Source organism: Pseudopodoces humilis, chromosome 4, assembly GCF_049639895.1.
Source record: "Pseudopodoces humilis isolate 2021_Gansu_Grassland_sample_001 chromosome 4, ASM4963989v1, whole genome shotgun sequence".
In the NCBI taxonomy this organism is placed as follows: Eukaryota; Metazoa; Chordata; class Aves; order Passeriformes; family Paridae; genus Pseudopodoces; species Pseudopodoces humilis.
Window position 1 is genome coordinate 53,669,762 of NC_142203.1, and position 22,694 is coordinate 53,692,455.

At 37.5% G+C, this 22,694-nt stretch overlaps 1 protein-coding gene across 6 annotated transcripts in view; it reads left to right on the forward strand.

Moving 5' to 3' along the window:
- IQGAP2 (IQ motif containing GTPase activating protein 2) overlaps window positions 1-19,142 on the forward strand; it is a 124,810-nt gene extending 105,668 nt beyond the window's left edge. For all 6 annotated transcript variants that reach the window (XM_014261058.2, XM_014261060.2, XM_014261061.2 and 3 more), the window contains 18 exons: window positions 257-328; window positions 492-561; window positions 867-1,075; window positions 1,753-1,902; window positions 2,690-2,853; window positions 3,484-3,708; window positions 4,225-4,365; window positions 4,707-4,791; window positions 6,224-6,456; window positions 8,574-8,706; window positions 10,115-10,217; window positions 11,105-11,246; window positions 12,982-13,069; window positions 13,922-14,134; window positions 14,984-15,144; window positions 15,941-16,084; window positions 17,647-17,755; window positions 18,212-19,142. In XM_014261058.2, coding sequence (XP_014116533.1) covers window positions 257-328; window positions 492-561; window positions 867-1,075; window positions 1,753-1,902; window positions 2,690-2,853; window positions 3,484-3,708; window positions 4,225-4,365; window positions 4,707-4,791; window positions 6,224-6,456; window positions 8,574-8,706; window positions 10,115-10,217; window positions 11,105-11,246; window positions 12,982-13,069; window positions 13,922-14,134; window positions 14,984-15,144; window positions 15,941-16,084; window positions 17,647-17,755; window positions 18,212-18,325 — 2,556 coding nt within the window. In that variant the 3' untranslated portion in view covers window positions 18,326-19,142. The remainder of the gene's footprint in view (window positions 1-256; window positions 329-491; window positions 562-866; window positions 1,076-1,752; window positions 1,903-2,689; window positions 2,854-3,483; window positions 3,709-4,224; window positions 4,366-4,706; window positions 4,792-6,223; window positions 6,457-8,573; window positions 8,707-10,114; window positions 10,218-11,104; window positions 11,247-12,981; window positions 13,070-13,921; window positions 14,135-14,983; window positions 15,145-15,940; window positions 16,085-17,646; window positions 17,756-18,211) is intronic.
- The last annotated feature ends 3,552 nt before the right edge of the window (window positions 19,143-22,694 follow it).

The following is a 22,694-nucleotide window of genomic DNA, read 5'->3' on the forward strand; positions in this document are numbered from 1 at the left end:
TGAAGGTAGAAATTATTTCCAAAGATAATGTTACACACAGGTGGTAGAAATTTAAACTCAGCTTGATTTAGTGGTTTAGTGGAAACCCCTCTATCTGGTCACTGACCAGTAGGAGCCTGGTGGTACAGTCATCTATGGCCCTGAGCACAGGAGAACAGCATGCCTGCACAAGTAGACACTCAAAAGTAAATTTAAAACACACATACAAAAGTTTGCACAGTGTCCCTTAATTTTTATAATTTTATTTAATTTTCAGATTCAGTCATGGGTCAAAATGTGGCTAGCAAGGAGAGCTTACAGGAAACGCCTACAATACTTCAAGGATCATGTAAGTAATTTTTCTCAATTTTGAAAATGAAGCATTGAAGTATGGTAGTATGACTACAGGTGCAGTTTTGGGAAGCTGAAAAGAGGGTGCAAGTTTTGCAGTATGTTTTTTGAGCAGAACTGTGTCATAATTAATTCTTTTGCCTAATCCTGATCCATTTCAGAATGACCAAATTGTGAAGATACAAGCATTTCTTAGAGCAAACAAGGCCAGGGAGGACTACAGAACACTAAGTAAGTAGTAACAGGTGAATATTGTATGTCTGGGGACAAGAACGTTACTGTGTTCAGTCAGGGTTTTTTTAAAGTTTCACATGAGATTTCTCAGTCTCATATTTAATTTCAAAAGCAGGTGCAAGTGTTTGTAACACAATTGTTCTACAGCTGAAACTATTTTGCATGACTGTAGTAATAAAGTATGATAAAAATATTGCTAATTGGCATAAACCTCAAATTTTCTGCATAGTGATCAGTTTCCTGAGGGTTTTAAGGGTGTTCAGTATTACATCAACTAACAAGCCCATTTTCTTCAACTGTAGTTGGTGCTGAGAATCCACCCTTGACTGTTCTGCGCAAATTTGCCTACCTCTTGGACCAAAGTGACTTAGACTTTCAAGAAGAACTGGAAGTAACAAGGTTAAGGGAAGAAGTGGTTACAAAAATTCGATCCAATCAACAGCTGGAGAAGGATTTGAACTTAATGGATATAAAGATTGGATTGCTGGTGAAAAACAGAATCACTCTTCAGGTCAGCAGGCTCCCTTGGTAGCATGCACTGAGCACTACCCCGTGTTAAGGAATGCAGGGTTACACAGTCACAGCTGAGGCTGGAAGGGATCTCTGGAGGTCATCTGGTCCAAACCCTCTACACAAGCAGGGACACCCAGAACAGGTTGCCCAGGGCTGTGTCCAGATGGCTGATTATCTCCAACAGTAGAAACTCCACAATCTGAACAACCTGTGCTAGTGCTCATTCATGCTCAATTAGTCACAGTACTCCTGGTAAATTCAGCACTATCTTCACATGTTTCTGCCTTGCACCAGATATTGCTCTCTTGTCCTGAGTTGTACGTCACTGTGTTTTGCTAGTTACGGGCAACAGTAATTACATGGCAGATTTAAAATCTTTTACATCTTTTCTGTGTTAGAATAGACTTCTGATCATATTGAATGGCTTGTTCAATGTTGATTAATCATGAATTAATCTGTGTAGGAGATCAGGCCTCATCCAATCATTGTTTGATGCCATACTAGTAAAAGAAAGATGTTAAAAAACTGGGTAGTTAATAGAGCAGCAAATTTACAAAGCTGCTAATTAAGGCACTTGGAGTAATACCACATTTAACATGGTTGGGAAAATGTTCATTTTTCCATTTTGTCTGTTTTGTGAATATATAATCCAGATTTTTGATCATCTTTTTGCAGGATGTGGTACTGCACAGTAAGAAACTTAACAAAAAGAGCAAAAGTCAATTGGAGGAGATGGTTATGGTTGACAAACAGGGCATCAAAGGTTTGAGTAAGGAGAGAAGAAAAAAATTGGAGGCTTATCAACACTTATTCTACCTTCTGCAGGTAAATTTTAATGCAAAAATTAACATGGCAGCAAATTTTTGAAGAAAAACTAGAAATATATTGTACTGCTTATTTTATTTTAATGATTGTGATAGTGATTATGAAAATATTTCCAGATACCATGCAGACTGCAGCAGACACTATGGTCAATTTCTAATACTTCCTGTAATTGAGAAAATCCTTGTTGTTTTTAAAGTGTGCAGCAAATATGGTTGGTTTTTGCTTGAGTATACTTCAGCCTGTACTGAAGCTGAAGAGAAATGTTTACTTCCACATAGTCCATGTAAATTGCTGTCACTAGTAACATACATTATATGTGGTAGAAGGGAAGTGGTCTGCAATGCAGTTCACAGAATATGAGGTGTCTGTTCTTGTGCTTTTTTTTATCTCACCTCGCTGATATTTTTCTAGAAGAATTTCAGATCCTCCCAGGGCAGATGCCCTCCAAAGCAGACATGTAGTATGCAAAGTTTTGTTGGTAGACAGCTATTGTCATATGGTAAATTGTCATCAGATACACAGACTAGATGCAGAGAGGTACAATCCAGAGACTGCAAATAAAGCTCCACTGAGGAGCTTCTCACAGATTGTACAGTATTCCGTGTTTCTTATGTACTAGGATTTGGAGAAAAGTTAAATGCATGTGGAAAAGTGACATATATTCGAGTCAACATAACTGCTTTAGGTGCGAACAAATGTAGAGGGCTCTTCCTCTAAGTGTGGGGAGTTTGTCCTGGACTGCAGACAACCAAATGAAAGTCTTTTTTTGTTTTGTTTTTCTTTGTAGACTAATCCCACATATCTGGCAAAGCTGATTTTCCAGATGCCACAAAACAAATCAACGAAGTTTATGGATACAGTCATCTTCACTCTATACAACTATGCCTCCAATCAACGGGAAGAATACCTGCTTCTCAAACTCTTCAAAACTGCTCTGGAAGAGGAGATCACGTACGTGCAATCACAGAAAGTATTTAGCTAGTTTCTGTTTTAGACAGTTCAATCAATCTTCATGCTTAAAGGAAACTTGTGCTTAATCTTTAAACTACCATAAAATTAAGTACATAATTTTATTACAAGAGAAGTTTGTGTTCTGGGTGTTGCTCTTAAACTCAAGGAACGCTGATTCAGGAAAAAAAAAAATCTTTCTATGGCAGACCACATTCCTCTATGAAAAAATGGCCTGTAAAAAGATGCTAGGGCTTCTTGGTTTGAGTATGTAAGAGTGGAGAAAGTGTTATCTTTCTTTATGCAATCTTACATACATAAGTGAAGATTGATGGCTTATCCTGAAATAATGAAATGTTATTTAATGCTCTTAACAGATACTGGCTGAACAAGTATTTGGGTCTGAATCAGGTAAAAATTATTTGACTATGGACTATGCTATATTCTGGGACATTACTATAACACACTCAGAATTCAGATGGCAGTCTCTATAAATCACCTTGTTTTATATAAAAGTCCTAAGAAACAGACTATATAAAGAGGTTTCAACATAGAAAATAGGACAGAAAGTGTGGGGTTTGCAAATATGCGTAACAGCATATGTAAGTCAGAACCCTTCTGTTCCTGATACAGCTCTAAGGTAGACCAGATTCAGGATATTGTTACTGGAAACCCCACTGTCATTAAGATGGTTGTCAGCTTCAATCGAGGCGCCCGTGGACAGAACACTCTGCGCCAGCTCCTGGCCCCGGTGGTGAAGGAAATCATGGAGGACAAGTCTCTCATAATCAACACTAGTCCTGTGGATGTTTACAAGGCATGGGTAAACCAGCTAGAAATGCAGACTGGTGAGGCCAGGTGAGTGAGGAAGCTGGTGGACATATTGTAGCACACACATGAGGAATCCCTCAGTTCTGCTTGTCAAACAGGTGCTTAAACTTGTTCTGAAAGTGATCCTTTTGTTGTCATGACCTTCCAAAGTCAATTACTTAATCTTTATAAGTGTAATAGATTATGCCATGGAACAACTTAGGGTTTTTCCTCAATTTTTTTACTGACAGCATGTTAGTATTGTCGCAGGCTTTTGATGAGCTATGTTGGGATAGGGATGTGGAGATGCATGCTTTATATTTGTATTCTCCTTTTGTTACTAAGGGAAGGTACATGATAATATGTGCACCCCCAACTAAGCAAATAACTTACCCCCAAAAAAGAGGAAGCCAAAGCATCCAATACTTACAGCAATAAAACCCAGCTTCATTTGTATTTGTCAGACTTTTGTTCACTGATGGCCCCTAAGAAGGTGGAAAAATAAATAAATTTTATTCTCAAATGTATTTAACCTGGTTTAATGTTTGTTTTTTTGCCTTGCAGCAAACTGCCATATGATGTGACCACAGAACAAGCACTGACACACACAGAAGTGGTCAATAAACTGGAATCATCTATTCAGAGTTTGCGAGCAGTAACTGACAAAGTTCTCACATCCATATTCTCTTCCCTCAATATGATGCCGTAAGTGCTGGGTTAGGACTCTCCAAGTGGCAGCTCATGTGCAGTTCACTTGAACTTCTGTGATGGAGATCCTTTCAAATCCTTTCCATGCCTTCGAAGGCTCGTGATCATGCCTCACGAATGAGTTGCCCAGTAGAGGGAGTGGTTTCTCTGCCTCTGCCCTGATTTAGCAGCCTGGCAAACCTCTCCTCATACTTGAAACGTTTTTTGTTTTCCATTATCAACTCATTCTTGTGTTTCAAGGGAGTGGGAAAAAAGCCAGTAACTTAAGCTGATTAGAATGATTGTGTTTCATCTAACTCTTTTCCAATATTTTGCCTTTTCATCTGTTCTACATGTAGTTACGGAATGAGATACATAGCCAAAGTTTTGAAGAGCTCGCTCCATGAGAAATTCCCGGATGCAACAGAAGATGAACTATTAAAGGTAGACTTCTTAGGGCAGGCTGCCAGCAGCCTGTTGTTTTAATGCCAAAGTGGATTTTTATTAACACTAAATATTCTAAGGAACTGGGAAAGTAGCATTTATTGAAGAAATTTGGCACTTCTTTTTGAGTTGCAAAGGGGCTGAGGAAGGGGCGAAGGGAATTCTGTTGCCACAATCTAGGTGTGTTAATCTGGGTGCTTCCATAATTCTTATGGAAGAGGGTGCTCAACCTGTTTTGGATAGTAACTGTACTTCAAAGGCTGGAGTTTATCTGAATCATCCTGGGGCTTGGGTTGGTAGTGAAGTCCTTGTCACCACCAGTCCTTTCATTGAGAACAATGCAGTCCTCTTCTTCTTTTTCTCCTATATCTAAAGTTGTTAATATATCATGAAACTGTAATTTAAATCCAATGAGAAATGTCTCTGAAAGAAAAGTTCAGGTAGATTACACTACATTTAAGATTCTTGTAAAAGCTGTAGAAGTGGCATTTGTACAGACTGGAAAATAAGGCATGGGTGGTAAATATAGTATGGTGCAGGGACAGAGGCTGTTGTTACCCTAGCACAGCCATGGTGTCTCTTCAGAGGACTACGGGGAATTGCTCCATAACCCTTCCAAACAGCTGAGATACTGACAACCCTGTCAAATCAGAACTATTTTGCACTTCAGTAAAGAGCCTTTTATCAGTGTTCAATTACATGGTCCTAAAAGTACAAGGTTTTCATTTTAACAGAACCTCCCTATTATTCTTCACTGTCCATCACTCCAGCAATGCAGATGAAAACATTGCTGAACACATTAAAAAACTTAGAAAGCAAATGGAGTACCCACTTGAAAACCTTTAAAGGTGTAAGTAGGAAGTTCTGCAGGTGCATGCATATAAGCTAAAGCAAATTTTCTCTCTTGTTCCCCAGAGCAGGAATTCTTTTAAAGTTGCCATCTTCAGAAGCTGCTTGTAACATTGTTATAGAAACTGCAGCTTGGAAAATGTGTTCTCTAGCTCTCTAGGGCTGCATTGCAGTCCAGTCCCTTTGAGAAATAATGGGTCCCCTTATCAATTAGTGCATTAAATGCTGCCAGTATCCGCAGCATTTCAGAGAATGAGCCTCAGCAGGGGAGCCTTGCAAAATTCAGAGAGCTGTGTCTGTGTTTAATTCCATACCCTACATTAGCTGAACTACAGCCAGTATCAAATGGAAATGTGGTTGTAAACGTCTGTAACTGGTGCTCACAGAGGTGTTGTAGGGGGATCATGTAAAAGACCACAGGTTATTCCAGTTAGCCCCATAAGTAATATGTTTCTTAACAATTCTTCCAGCCAGTTCCTGTGGTCTAATTTAGAAGCAGAAATGATTAGTTGTGTTTTGTAAAGAGTCATTACTGTATGCAAAGGGAAGATCTCTCAACTTTTTTCTCTAACCATTTCTTTAGATTGTTGGCAACCTTCTGTACTATCGCTACATGAACCCTGCCATAGTTGCTCCTGATGGCTTTGATATAATTGATATAACAGCTGGGGGCCAGATACACCCTGACCAGAGGAGGAACCTAGGCTGTGTGGCAAAAGTCCTCCAGCATGCTGCTTCTAACAAACTCTTTGAAGGAGAAAGTGAGCATCTGTCATCTATGAACACTTACCTCTCACAGACCTACCAGAAGTTCAGGTATGCAAAGCCCTCACAAATACCTACAGAGTAAGCTTTCCTCTAGGATCAGTAAGGGAGGTGGACTACTCATTGACAGGAATTTCCTGTTCATGGTTAAAAATGATATGGCAAAGAGAAATGCTCACTGAAAATTAAACTGGAGCAGTAGTAACAGGTTGTATTTTAGCTTGTGGATTAACTTGAGATCTCTGCTGTCTTGGTTGAAGCTCCTTACTGTAAACATAGACTGAGTACAGACTGAAGTAACTCATTATCCAGCAGAATCAATATCTGCTTTGATTTAGGAGGACATCTGACAGTTTTGTCTGAGGAACACAAGAAGTTGCAGGTTTTATTTTTATTCTCTCATCTTTGCTGACAGATTCTATACAGATATCATTCTTTTATCTTGAAGTCATAGGAAACTGCATGTTTTTCTTCATTCTGGGACACAAGTTCTTTGGGGTTATTGCCCATTTTTGGGCTATTACTGTGTGGTATTGTTGAGTTTTGCAACAAACTTGCACTCAGAGCTTCTGTCTCCAGTGTCTGCCCTTCATGAAAGCAATCGCTCTGTTCATATAATGGGTTTCCTTGGAGATGTCAACCATGGACACAGACATAACTCAGCTTAGTAATTTTAATAAAGTATTTAAGGGCACAACATAAATATGGAGAAGCTATAAACTAGAAAGTGTTACAGCTAGAATACCAAATGCTAATACAAGAGCAGTACTCTAGTCAGCCCTTGATTGCTACAAAAGGAAGAATCCCTCTCCTAATTGCACTAACTTAAATATCTGTATGCCTGCACTCTGTACTTTAAGCCCTTCTTAGACAGCAATGGTGGCTGCCCTCAGCTGCCTAGTCCCCTTTGGGACAATATTAGCAATGTTAGCTATGCTAAAAGCTATTAAGCATGTCTATATCGTTTACTCTGCATTTATGAACTTATGCAGACATTTGTCGACACTCTTCCTAAGCCTTTGAGGTCATCTACCTCCACAACTCCTCCTATACCAATATTTAGAAGTTTGCTACCCAATGGTTAAAATTAAAATTTTTATTTTCAGCAGTTTCATTGCATACCCTATCGGCCATTATTTTTTGGATTTGATTAATGAATTCTGCACCCATCTCATGCAATACCACTGTGATTTTGTACAACTTGATTTGTAGTCCCCAGCTTTTCCTCTCCAAAGTGAAGAATTCCAGCCCATGGTTTTTTGGTTTGTGTTTTTTTGTTTTTTTGGGGTTTTTTTGAGGCTTTTTAGTGTTTTGGGATTTTTGCAATTATTCTTTTCCAATATTTTAAAGGGGTTGTGGACCTGAAACATTATCCTCTTCAACACCACAGGGCTGGCACAATGTGGCTCCAATGGGAGCAAACCCACATAGGCATCATCCAAAACCCTGCTTTTCCCAACTGCCCCATTTCACATCTTCTCACTTCAGAAAAAAAAGTGGTTCTGTGACAGGAGGACTCTGCTGGCTCTTGGTTGTCTGTGCACATCCCTGAAGAAGTCAGTAGCTTGGAGAGACAGCAGTTCTTGTTTTGGAAAGCAGGACTCAGTACTCCATGTATACACTAGTCATATTGAAGCAACACTTCAACCACACTCTGTGTTTTTTCCTCTCAGGATTCTTATATTTATAAACAATACTACATTTTCTCTCATTTTAAGTGCTCATTTTCTGCCTAACAGCAATGTAAACATTTGTGGGACAAATGGGAATTTTGTGTATCTATTTCAACCAATTCCTTCTCAGCACACCTTACACTGAAAAGTGCCTTCATAGAATAAGAGGGAAATCCTTTTATGACTTCTAGGGCATTAAACAGATATTTCTCTAAGTCCTTCAAATTTACCAAGTTTTCACTCCTTGTTTAATAAGGAGGGGAATAAACCCAACCCATTTTAAACAGTCTTCCACCAGCTACCCAGGAAAGAGAACACTTCATCATTTGTATTGATGTGTTGCCTTCAAAAGGCTCCTTAAAACATTTAGGGTGGATTGCAGGTTATAAGAGAAACATAATGTGTGTCAAAGACTTGACTGTGGCTTTTTTATACAGGCTAAATAAAGTGAATTTATAAGGGACAATTATTGAAGTCTTTCTTATTTTCTCTTAGGAATTTTTTTCAAGCAGCATGTGATGTTCCTGAACCAGAGGAGAAATTCAATATTGATGAATACTCTGATATGGTGACCCTTAGCAAGCCTGTCATCTATATCTCCATTGAAGAAATTATCAATACCCATTCAGTAAGTCAATGAAAACAGACTAGTCAATGGACTATAGCATGCAGATTATCTAATATTTGCAGCTAACACTCTGAGGAAAGCCTACTTTTCATTCTTACTTTTGAAGTAATTTCTTCATCTCTGAAATGTTCTCAAGATGAGTATTAGATTTTTTTTTTTCCTAGAAAAAATGCAAATACTGCTTTCATGCAAAAGCATAATCTTGAATAATTACCAGTATGTAACACTTACTGATGAGGGAAAAGAGCAATTATGTTCCAGTCTCATGTGATATTTTTAACTTTAAAACTATTTTCTGTCTTGGGTAAGAAAGTGAAAGCAGTTTGAAGAGCCTTTGGGAATAGAAATTATATACTGTGGATATGGCATTCTATCATATGACTTGTTGGAAGCAGATGCAAACATCTGAGTTAGAGAAACTGATGCTGTGTTATCATGCCTGTTCTTACTGTGGGTAAAGAATAGAGTAACTGCAGTCTGAAGTATGACTTAATAGGGTGTAAGTTAGATGTTTACCACATGTTCCTCCTAAAACTGGGTTTCTGCTATCAGTTTCCTGGCTTGCAATATATCCCCTGTGTGTCTCCCCGCCCAACTTAAAAAAAAAAGCCCAGAACAACATTCCCCCATCAAAAAAAATATGCCCACAAACACCACAAAGAATCTCTCTCAAATGCTGCCAGATACACTATGGAAAAGGTAGAATACCCAGTTCACAGCAGGCCACACCATAAGTTAGTTTTATTCAAGTGAAAACTAATAACCTAATCTGCTAAAAACAAACTTTCTGGTTTGTCTTTGTGCCTGTTCTTTTAATTTTTAAAGCGATAGACCTATGCCTGCACACAATGACCAGAAGTTATATGTGAACATTAGTGCTGATCAAATACTCCTTTTAGTGAGTCCAATGACTGGCATAACATGTCTCTTAAGTGCAGTGGGTGCTGCAGAGATGGTTCCTCACTTAGAAAATACAGTCCTTTCTGAAAGGTATCACCAACACTGTAGAAAGCTACTGGAATGGATATACAGAAAATAGGTGCCTTTCTATGGATCACCAACACTGTCTTTATTACTCTGCGTGTTAATGCTCTGCTTGGGATTATTATCCTTTATTGTGTGATGATTAGGACTTCAGTAAGTCCTATTTGCAAATCTTCTGCTCAGCCATGACATTTAGCACCCCAGAGACAATTGCTGGAGGAGAAAGACAAGCTGTTTTACAGCAAGGGCAACTCTGAACTCCAGCCCAGAATCCAGGGTGCTTCCTGGCCATGGGAAGGTCCTCCATAATCCTGATCATGCTAGGTCTGTGTTTTTCAACATTTAGTTCCCAGATTTATTTTCACATATAAAGATACCAGGAAAGCTTTTTCTGGATGATGATTTCACTCACATTTGTTTACAGCTGCTTTTGGAACACCAGGATGCCATTGCCACTGAGACTAATGACCTGCTGAATGAATTGCTGGAAGGTCTGGGACCTGTTCCTGATATAGAATCTTTCCTTGGTATGCTGTTTTTGTCTTCATGGGTAACTTCATTCTAGGGGCAGAATTAAACAGAGGCTTGACTTAAATATTCCTGTGTCTCTCAGAGCAATAGCTTCTGCTTCTCTGTTTTCTACAGAACTCTTTTCCAAACATTTATTGTAGCATTGTGCCTTATGTTTGAACCTTTTCTAACTAAAATATTCATTTTAAAAATTAATGTGTTTTTCAAAATTCAAACATTTGTAATATTTTGAATGATCCACTTGTGCAGATAGGAAACAAGGTTTTTTTAAACAATCTGGTCTCAAGATTTGCTAGTGTTGGGTAGAAACTCAGAAAAAGTATACTGATCCTAAAATCAGCCATTTTTTCTTTCAATGCTTAATTATCCAAATAAAAATTACTTCTTTTAAATTAAGCAAATTTCTTAGAAAGTAATACATTTGACTGATACTTAATTTGCATTTTTTGTAGAAAACTGTTTAGAAAGTAGCTATGAGTCATGGATAACACCAACATTCAAGTTGAATGAATTCAAGCCTGATAACATAGCTGCTACTCTTCCATTTCTTCACAATCACTGTTAAGATAAAGGATGTAGCATTGTTTATATTGTTCTTTAAGAAGGCGACATGAAAGTCCTTTGCACATCAAGAGCCTGAAAAGAAAGGATTGGTGCAAATTGGTTTCCAAAATATTGTAACCAGGCTTATAAATAGCTAAGTTATGGTTTTGATTGTTCAATGTTGAAAACAAACCTGCCTCTAAGTGGAAGGAATAGAGGTGCTATATAATAAGCTTAATATTTCTGATTATTAACAGTGATTAATCTAGGTACTTGTTTGCTTCATGTAATGAGTCATGGGAAAATTGGAAAACTTGGAGTAAAATATGCTTCCTTTCAGGGGAAGGAGCTGTTGATCCCAATGACCCCAACAGGGAAAGCACACTGAATCAACTTGCAAAAACAGAGATTTCGCTGTCTCTAACAAGCAAATATGAGTTACGAGAAGGTGAAGATCAGGATCTCAAAAGCCTGATGATAAAGTATGTTTTGCTCAAACATTTATATTGTGGCAGCGCTTTTTGTTTGTTTCTTTCTTTGTTTGTTTTTCAACATTGCTTTTTAAAAATTTGACCTTCCTAAGTACATTTCTGAGGTGCTGAGTGCATTCAGTTTTCAAAAGCCAGTCTGTGTTATGTGCTACTCAAACTTTTCCAAAACTCAGAAGAACTGTCAGTTTTTCCAGAAAAATAAATATATTCCCATCTGTGTTTTGGAGCATGACTCTATCATTATCTAACCTAGGAAGTGCTTTTTCATGCAGCTGTAAGAGCACTCTGCTTTAAAATGCCACAGCCTTGGGAAAGCAGAGATGAAAAGTCTAGACGTGTAAGGGTCAAATAGTATTACCATGTCCTTTCCTCCCCCTCAAAAATAAACACTTTCCTGATACGTTGTCATCAGCCATTTGAAAAGAGTGTAACTGTTACTTCAGCAGGAATTGTGCATGCTGCTTGCTTTTATCTAGGAAAGAAAATTTGGTTTATTCTATCTGGTGAACAAATTAAAAAATGGCTATGGGGATACTCTGGAATACACGTTATTTTATGGTAAAAATTAGTCATATAACAGCACTTAGTTTCACACTATTGGCACCCATCTTTTGAAGTTATTTCAAGCTATCCAGAAAAGGGATTGACCTGCTTAAGTTCCTAGTACAATCTGAGGAGAGGGGAGAACAAGATGCTGCTCTCCTCTATTACCGTGTTTATAGTACCCCACATGTGTGAAGGCAGAAGCTCATATTAAAAGGGAAAAACAGCACCAATAACTAGGTGGGCAATAGCTAGGAAGGAAGACATGAGCTGTAATTCAAATCTGATCTATTAGGCTGCTTTGGTTTGGGTTTTTTTAATCTGAAAAAAGTATTCTGGATTTGTTCAATGGCGTGAAGTTTTACTTCTGATGAAGTAACTGTATCTAGGCAGACTACCACTTTAAGCCACTAAGTTTTATCATAGAAATTTTGACAATATTTAGACATTTTCTTTGGAAACTTAAAGCTGCATCTTTAATTTTCTGTTAAGAATAATGAGCTATTTTAGTAATCCTGTCCTCTCAATTAATAGAATTCTGTAGCAGGATGTTCTTGGAAGCATTATGAATGAATAAGCAGCAGGAATGAGATAAATTCTTACCAAGAAAAGAACTGGTTAACATATCAGGGTGTAGCAGCTTCCCTTTTACAGCAAGGAAATGCTTGTCTGTTGCCGCTAGAGAAATATCTGTCCTTAAGTGGTTTGTGTAAATTGCACTGCATCAAATGTTAAATTCCTTCAAAGTTCAGAAGTTCTGAGTGCATTTTGACTTTATTCAGTATATATGACCTTTAATGGAATGATGAGTAGCCCAGGCTTTTCAAAAGTTACATTTCTGTCTGCTGTTTTGTCATGACCACAATTAAAATCCACATGTGAGTTGTTGCTTGTATTTTTATTCAAAGTAACAGCTTAACTGTGCTAGTTGGTTATCTGTTTTCTAAAATAAAAGGAGGGAATCTTACATGTATTTCTCTACTCAGACTGTGTGGAAACCAGATACTCAATATAACTTAACAATACTCTTAAGGGAGGCTATGAAACATAAAAAGCTAAAAAGCAAATTTTAACAAGAATCCATAATAAAGGGGGAGTTTGCTACTTTTATGGTTGAAGAAATGACATGTACAAGTGATCAAGTGATAACTGTTTTGTAATATCCATAAATCTTTTTCAAAAGGACCAAAAGACTCATTGTGGATGTGATACGAACACAACCAGGGGATACACTCTTAGAAATATTAGAAACACCAGCCACTGCACAACAGGTAAGTGTTACACTGTGTCTGAATAGGGAAGGAAGTATTTTACCACAGATATTTGAAAGCCTTAACAGATCTCTTGACAGCTTTCTCCATCACATTATAATAATGAAATTGTTTGTTGATGGTTACAGACTATTCAGATTTAGAGTCTTCAAATCATGAAACTTGTATAGTTGTTTCGGTTTTTTTTTACTTTATAATTGGAAATAGCTTCAGACAGAAATAAAACAAAAGTCTTGATGAGAGCTAGACTAAATTAGAATATTTTTTTCTTCACATTTTTAGTAAACATAGTCTTTTCTCTCCTATTATAGTACAATCAAATAGTCTTTCTACTCTATCTTTTCTTTCCCCCCTCATTAAATTCAGTATTGTAACTCAAGTTCCCTGACACTTTAGTTTATTTACTTAATCTACCCAAGCAAATATCAGGGAACTACTGCTATCCTTAGTATGGGAATTGAGTGGGAAGAGCTCACACTTGAAGTCCTTCCTGTAGACACTGACATACAAACTGCATTTTAATAATGTGCAGATTTTAATTAACCTCAGTGTGTGCATATGTAGGAAACACTTGTGAGATCTGGACAGTCTTCCCACAACCCAGTGAAGTCATTGAACCTGGCTGAACTGGATATTTTGATTAATTCAAATGTATGTCTAGGTCTTGTCACTACATACATAAGGTATGTCCAAAGGCATAGTAAATAGGGTACTTTGAGACCAAGTGGTAACAGGACATAAAGCCTGCACCCTGACTCTTGATAATCTCTGAGAATTCAATGTACTTGAACACTTAACAGTTATCAAAATCTGGAAAATAACTGTTCTGGATGTTTTTTTTCCTCCCCTCAGGAATCCGAGAACTTGAAACTTGTAGAAAAACGTGCCATCTTAGATTCCAAGACTCCAGAGAAAATGAAGCACAATCAATCTGTTTTTGAAGATGGGCAGCTACCAATAGAACAAAAGAAAAGGAAAATTCAGAGAAATCTCCGGACACTGGAACAAGCAGGACTAGTGTCCTCAGCAACTAAGTACCAAGAAATTATAAATGAGATTGCTAAGGTAAACAAAATGTTTCCCTGTGTATTGATGTTTTTTTAGCATCTAGCCCAAATCCATTCCAATTAGAGAAGTAAAATACATACTTTTCAGGGAACGTTATCCTAAACTATTGAAGTGTCCGCATACGAAGCAAATTGTTTTAGTTTCCTGGCAAAATAAGTGAAAGACAGTACACTCCTGCATAACTGTCTGAACTGAATGCCATAAAACTGGAACCTTTGTTATCTGAATCTGATATTGAATTTGATGCTGATGATGATTTAACTCCCCCTTTATAATGTTTCAGTGTAACTTCGTATACTTTACCAGTAATTGGAATTGCTCAGTGGCATTTCAATTAAGAATGGCTGTGGTCTTGATAAGGTTTCAAATTGCTTAAACCCCTATGAAATATTACCTGATTGGTATTAACACTGATCTGCTGTGGTTGGGCAGGGACACAAGAAGAAAAGTGGGCCAATGTGGTGCCCATCCTGTCACTGAAAAAGCACAGGGACTATTTTCAACAAATCCTATTCCACACACACAACCCATAGAAATCATAGTATATTGAACTATCTTTATTACAACCAGGACAAATTCCTTATGAGTTGTGGGTCTGTTAGGCCCTGTAGGGCACAGCAAAGTTCAATGTAACACCATGTGTACTTATAACTAGCAATGTGATTGCCATATAAACAACCTGTGGTACTCCCTACAGTCACTGTTCTTGTAAGAACTATCATGATGGTTTTGTGCTTTCTCTCAGTAATTAAGTCAGATTTTGTAATTACAAGTTGGAATGGTAATGAATTGAGTCTTTTTAAAATTTTAAATTAATAAAACAATTACCTTAATAAATTTATTTAGGATATCCGGAATCAAAGAAGATACAGACATCATCGAAAAGCTGAATTGGTCAAACTCCAGCAGACATTGAATGCACTTAACTCCAAGACAGCATTTTATGAGGAACAAATTAATTACTACAACACCTATATAAAAACTTGCTTAGACAACTTAACAAGAAAGTGAGTTGAGTCTTTCCTTCTTTAAATGTGTCTTTTGTGTATTTTATCAAGAGGGAGAGCAGCTGTTAATCTGTAATTTAAAGTTTGATTCCAACAGATTGACAATCTACAAAAGGTCCATGAGAGCTGTAAACTGCATCAGCATCTCAAAATTTAAATCTTGCATTTATTTAAGAGTGCCTTTGAGTAAGAAAAGTCTGAATTGTATAGATATTTTCAATACATTTAATTGGTGTTACTTTGAGATCCATTTGCCTGCTTGGAGGTCATGAAGCTTTGGGAAGTAATTATTGGTTTCTTCCTTCTTTAAAATATTTGGGGTTTGTCTTTAGAATGGAAGAGGAGGAAATAAATGCCTAAACAATTTTACCTTTTAGGTATGATGCAGTTACTTAAAAGCAATCCCGCCACCAATGCTACCAAAGTGTCAAAATGAAAACATTTTACTGACATGAATAGGAACTTTCCTAGTGCATTCTTCATTGATCCAAAAATTAACTCTAATTACAGAGTATTTACCATTTACGTCACCTTAAGTTTACAAATTGCTATTTTAAACTGTGGATTGTGGACTCTTTTGGATCAGAATTGCATTTCACAATAGAATTAAAAGGAGCACTAAAAGATGATCCAAAATCATTGGCAAGACATTTAGATGATTCACTGTGTGCTAAAAATTCCTCTTAGATTTTTTGGGCTGTTAAATATTGTGTAGTTAAATATGGATAAAAGAGTAGCTGAAGTATTAAGGATCTGACAAACACACCAAAAGCCAGTTTTCTTGATCTCTTTCCAGAAATTCGCGGAGGTCAATTAAATTAGATGGAAAAGAGGAGGCAAAGGGAAGCAAAAAGCTGAAACAGACCTCACTAAAGTACACAGCTGCAAGACTGCATGAAAAAGGCGTCATACTAGAAATTGAAGATCTTCAAACCAATCAGTAAGTGCAGTACAATTCTGAGCCTTTTCTAATCAACAGTTTCTGAAGGGGCCTGGATTTTGATAAGAGATCTTAATTTCCTGTGCCACAGTTAAAATTACCTTAGACTTGTGCTTTCAGAAGGATGCTACAGTCTAATTGTCATAATTAATTTTTTCAATTTGTACCTTGCTCAATGACTACCTTGGGAAAATATTTTAACAAGCCAGCCCTAGCACCATCGCACACGGACAAGTGCAAGTTTGGCACCAGACTTACTATTAATGGTCACTGTGGAGGCAGGCCAGCCTGCCAAGGCTTCCCCTTTGAGGAATGAAGCTCCTGGGGGAGCTGTGATAAGCTTATCGAGACACCCCTTAGATGGGACCTTCCTCTCTTGTCATGGTGAGCTATCCCACCATGCTTGGTGACTATGCTGATCCTTTGTAACCCATTGGTTTTCCCCCCTGGTACCACCCTGGCTTTCCCCCATAAAACCCTGGCCTCTGCCCAGTTCAGCAGGGAGCTGCTGTCCCTGTCTACCCTTCTCAGAGCTGTTGGACAATAAAGCCATCTCTGTGGAATCGCCACACGACGCTCCTGTCTCTCTATCTCTGAGTTGACCTGGAATAACTTCACGGGCAGAGCTGAAATCACTGAGCTGAAATCACTTGCAGCCACAGGCTGCCCCTTGCAGAGGTTACCCAGAGGCCAGGGATCACCAAAGACCCTATGAAGGCTCTGTCATGGGGCTGAACTCTCTGGGAAAGTCGTGGCTTACAACGTCAGACCAATGAACCCAGCCTGGATCACTACAGACCATATTTTTAAGCAGTTGTAGCAATTTTTTTTCATATACTGACCAGTCACTTTCAAATAACTTAGTAAACCCCAGGTTTTCTGCTCTTCCTCACTATAGCAGGGTGAATGTATGTGCTAGTTTAACATCCCTTTGTAGTTTTCCATTTTGAGGCTGTGGTAGTGAAAGTCTTCCATCCTTTGCACCTTCCCATTCACCTTCTGCATGGAAAAGTTTTTTTTGGTTGGTTGGGAGTTTTTTTGATTGTTTTGTGGGTTTTTTTTCCAAGTGGATTCCTCAGGTAGAGGAAGTCAGATGAGTCAAATACATATCTGAAAGGAGACACTTGGGCATGGCAGAAGTAAAATCTGGCTGTCCTGTTTCTATCCACTGGATGTTTGATCCAATTTGTTCACTGAACTTCCCAAAGCATTTTTCTTTGGTGTGTTTTGTTTTGTTGAGTTTTTTGTTTGTTAGTTTGGTTTTGGTTTGTGGGTTGGGTTTTTTGTTTGGTTGGTCTTTTTGGGTTGGGTTTTTTTGGGGGATTGTTTCTCCAATACAAAAGACTTCAGAATTCAATATGTATTTCATACTACCAGTAGAACAGAAAATCTCTAAGACACTGCATGGAGTGAAGTGCAGGCAGAGAGAGAGTGATTCTTTTGACACCAATAACACTGCTAGTGGTCAAAGTTCTGTGTTCTGCAGGCTTTTTCTCCAAAATTGTTGCTGGATTATATGAAATTGCACAGCCTATGTACTCAACTACCTTTCTCATTTCAAGGTTTAAGAATGTGATGTTTGATATCACACCTGGAGAAGAAGTGGGTGACTTTGAAATCAAAGCAAAATTTTTAGGAGTTGAGATGGAAAAAGTGCAGCTCCATTTCCAGGTTTGAATTTTGTTACTTTGCTATATAGCTGCTGTTGCATTTCCTGTAGCTACAAACTTTTCCAGTATTTTTTTCACATGGATGCATGAACCAGTCAATCAGTACAGAGCAGCAGCTCATGTGGACAATAACTCTATAAATTCTTCAGGACACCGGGCATGGGCATTGAATGAATGTTTATCTTGGGGCAACTGCATGAAATCAATCACCACATTAGTTCAGTGGCAAGCAGGAAATACTAAAAGAAAATGGAAATACACATAAAACAGTATTTCTTCTGGTTTGCTGTTATTGACCATCTGCAGCTTAGGATTGTAATGTTTTCTATGTGTACACAAACTGTTGCTTGCAATTGTTTAAGTTATGAGGAACCTGGAGCTGATGATGTCTTATCACATCTTGTTACTGTAAGGTATGTTTTTAGACAGACATTAATGATTTTTTTTCTCATTTCAGGATTTGCTTCAGATGCAGTATGAAGGTGTGGCTGTAATGAAAATGTTTGATAAAGCTAAAGTGAATGTGAATTTGCTCATATTCTTGTTGAATAAGAAGTTCTATGGAAAATGAGTCCCTTCAAGATATCATGAGCTTCATCAATCAGTGGGAAGTCTATTCAGTATTTTTTTGCTTATAAACATTTGAAGTTTGTCATTTGATGCTTGTTAACTTTTAAAAACACATCCTAAAACACCAAATGTTCAGAAGAATGTACACAGTGCCTTTTCAGCATTGATAACAAAACAGAAAACCAAGAAATTGATTTATTTAAACAGTTCCAGATTTCATTGGTGTTGGTACTTTCAAATCAAAATATTCTTTAGGACATACAGCTATTGCATAGATTTTAAGGTAGGCAGAAATTGAATTTAGTTAAATATATAAACCTCCTCCTATTGAAACATTTTAAAATTACCTCAGATACATAATATAGTTGATACTAGACTTTAAGTATTTACCAAAAGAAAACCTAATTTGTTTCTAAGGGATAGTTTGAGCAAATATTTAGTTACATACTAGGCCTATTTTGTGGCAGTTGTCAATTGCAAAGCAAACTTATTGTGCAATTCAAAAAATTTTATAGGTAATTTTAAAGCAACAATAACGACTTTCTTCAAAAAAATGTATTTTGCGATTCATTCCTACTAAATGCACTACTGCCTCGTGCAAAATGACATTTTCTACTTTCACAGCCTTTGGAGTGGTATTGGGGAAATCTGAATAGCGAACAGTTGTTCAGTTTGAAGTATTTGAATACCTAAATTGTGCCTGTCTGTCTTTTTTTTTTTTTGTAAGAAAATAAATGCAATAAAATCAGTATTTAGATTGGTTTTTTAAAATATTCTTTGGAGATTGTTCTATGTAAAATAAACATTACCTAATTAAACTGGCTTGGTCCCTAAATTTTATTTCAAGGAATTAATAAAGCTTAGATCTAGATGGTAATTGAAAAAATTTCTTTCAATGTGTTTATAAAAGTGCATGTAATTAAGCCTGAGTGTCCTCAGTACACCTGGGGAAAGCTGCTCGGCAGTGAAGACTTCATGGCCTTTATGCCAATGTGATAATGATTCTGCTTAGGAATTATCACTTATACCTACAGAGCAAAAGTCTGTGACATAGGTAATGTGACCAACAGAAAATACTGCCTTCTCTCACTTTTCTTGTGACAAACACTTCAAAAGATAGACAGTGAGACATTCTGGAATGAATTAAAAAGGCAAATATTAAATAAGTATTAACTCTGCTAAGGGAATAGAACATTGCTAAGTCAGTGGCAGATATATGGATTACAAGCTCAGCTGATATACTAACTGATCTGTGGTGTTACACAAGCTGAAAAAATTATTGCATTTGCCAGAGATAGTAATTTATGTATGACATTAAATTTGAATGCATGACTACTTTAAAACAGTTAATATCCCTAATTAAAGGATTAAAAAACTACTACATGATTCTATTTAACTTCTATCTGATTATGTATAAGCCATTTTAATATGACATAAATGCTGCAGTATAGATACCCTGGTTCACTTGAAATAGCTGGATAGAAAAGAGAAAGCAGCGCTTCACTTTTCCTTCCAAAGAAGCGAAGTGAATTTTACTTGGATATTAATTAAATTCCCGATCTTTTGTTCCCCTTTTTATTTGCAACAGACTTGACTAAAGTCTATATTTTTAACAAACTCTAGCTGGGCACTACATCTGCCACAGCTGTGATGTTGCTCCTAAAAACAGATTCTTGAGGTAATGTGTAAAAATCCTGGAGCTGTGCTGGTGAGACATGACAGAGCCCGTTGCCTTTATGGGAGTAATTCACTCCTGGATATGAAATTTTGTGTGATACACTTGACACATCTAGTACCTGCCTCGTTCTAATGCAAATAGCACATTCCTCAGTTGTTTCAGAGCAGGCAAGCTTAGAAAAGCTTCTTTGGTCCCCATGTAGTGACAAGCAAGAATGGTACAGTCTATATGCCAGGATGCCCCTTTTCCAGCCATTTCCTGGGCTTCCTGTTCTTTCTAGTGCACATCAAAGAGTAATTCCTATTTAATTTCTTTAAACTCCTTTATAAGCTTTTTTCCTTAATTAGCTAGTTCCATTTAGGGCCTTTAGTCAATGAACAATAATATGAACCCTGCTAAACAGGACTGCCCACAATGTTTTCTACCTACATGTAAGACTGATGGTAGTATGAAGTACACACAAACAAGAAAAGTGATTCTGTTACCACCCAGTGCTGCTGACAGCTACTAAGTACAACAAAAAAGAAAGGCTTTTTAGAGGCTACTGTAAGATACAATGTGGGGACTTCAACATTAGATAGGCCTTGCTAAAACCAGCTTCAATCATGCAATGGTGGTGTGGAAAGACTTTCATCGCTGGTTCAAAAGCTGAGAAAAAAAAACCAGTACAACAGAATATGGCCTATGCATCAGCTGTCACCACCAGAGAAACTGCATCTTTCCTTGCCTATCTCTCAACTTTGTCCTCCTTAACTCATGGCAGTGAAAAGAAATTAAAATAGGCAATAGTCTCAGTCTGTTAACCCCATGGCCTGCATTTTTCTGTCACATGTCTTTAAAGTTGACTAAGAGTGCTTGGCAGCTAACTTAGTTTATTTTGGAACTTTTCCATTTTCAAGGACCTCCGAAAATACAAAACTACCCACAGAATTGCAGAACAACATCCTTCTACTTAGGCCAGGCAGACAGGAACACCACCACTAGCACTGGATTTGTTTTGTTTCACTTCACACTGATCTGCAGACCTCCTTTAGCTGTCAGTCTTTCTTTTTAGAGAATAGAGGAGTAAAACAACAACCTGCATTCCCAGAAAATCCAAACACTGACAGTCACATGTGATTTCAGAAAGTTTCGAACTAGATACACAACCCTCTACCCAGATGACTTAATTTCCCTGCTTGAGGTATGTTTCCACGCTGATCTTTCAGCAGTAACTATCCACCTCTGACATGTACCAGGGTAATCCATGTATTAGCAGCAAGGAAGATCTCCTTCCACAAATAGTAATCCATGAGGCACTCTCACTAGATAGGTGCAGTCTTTTTTGGTAGACTTAGTATGTTTAGCAGGAATGAAGTTATGCTCTTCAAAAACCCAAAACTCCGATAAAGGTGCAAGAACTAGAATTAAAAACTAAAGATTTAGAAGTCATGAACTCTTCACCTCTGTTACAGTAGGTAACCTGCTCACCTCTGAGAGGAAGGAGCAAGTTGACTCACAAAACAACACAATGCGAAACTTAAATTTAGTTTTCATATGGGGATGTAAAATTTAAAAAGCATGGGTTTTATTCACTTGCTGTATTTATAGTAACTAGGTTACAAAGATGAAAGGGCGTAGCCCAATGACTGTTTCTAATGTCTGTGACTAAAATACTTCCTGGAGGTTCAATCTGAGTTTTTTCTTCATATGTTTCACAAACTCTGTAATTAATATATTCCTCAAGCACTCAGGCCCACTGGTTAAGTCTTCTTGAAATGTAAGAAATGGCAATATCTGCTTTTTTTGAGAACTTGAGTAATTTTTACAATTATCTGTTTTAGTTCCGTTCTATTTTGGGTTTACAAAGTTATAAGAGTTTACAGAACTGTGAGACCACAGAAATGACCAAGAATAGCCTCACTTTCTCTTCCCAGATGAAATAATTCAATCTGATTAAAGTATTTTCTAGACAGATGATTAATTCAATTAAATATAAGGCATTTTTTCTAAGTTCCTTAGAGCGTGGGGGTCAATAAGAGCTGTAGAAAGGCTGGCCAGATGTAAAATTTGTGTTTATTTCTTGCTCTATACAAACGGAGTCAGCTTCAACCATGCTATAACTAGCACTGTGAGAGGAACACCATAGAGACATAGAACTTACTGAGAACCATAGGGAAATTTGTTTTCCATAATTTTTATTCTCCATTAAAAACAAAGGTCAGTGTTTCTGCAGTAATAAAGGCACTTCATACATATAAGCAAGTTAAAATCAGCCTTCCCCTCCTTACCTTTTTTTGTCTGTACTGCTGTAAAAAGAAAGATATACAGTAGAGTCATGGATAGGACACCCTAGCAAGCCAGTGTCCACTTTAAAGCTTCTGACTTACAGGCTTTATAAAAACAAAGCACTTAAATATCACTGGGATATTTTTAAAGCAAAGCATCTAAATAATAGCTGCAAAATTACCAAAATACTTTCCTATACAGCCTTCATGTAGGTTCCACTACATCCACTTCTCGATAAAGTAGCATCTCTAAAGGAGTGCACGAGCTTTCGCACATGCCGCTGGACTGGGGGGTGGCACCACTTTCTCGGGGATTTTGGACAGCGGACAGGGCTGCGGAGCTGGGCAATGAATCACTCTTGGGTAGCCCTGTGTTTGTAGAGCCGTTTACTGAACACAGGCGATACAAGCAAGCTTGGACACCA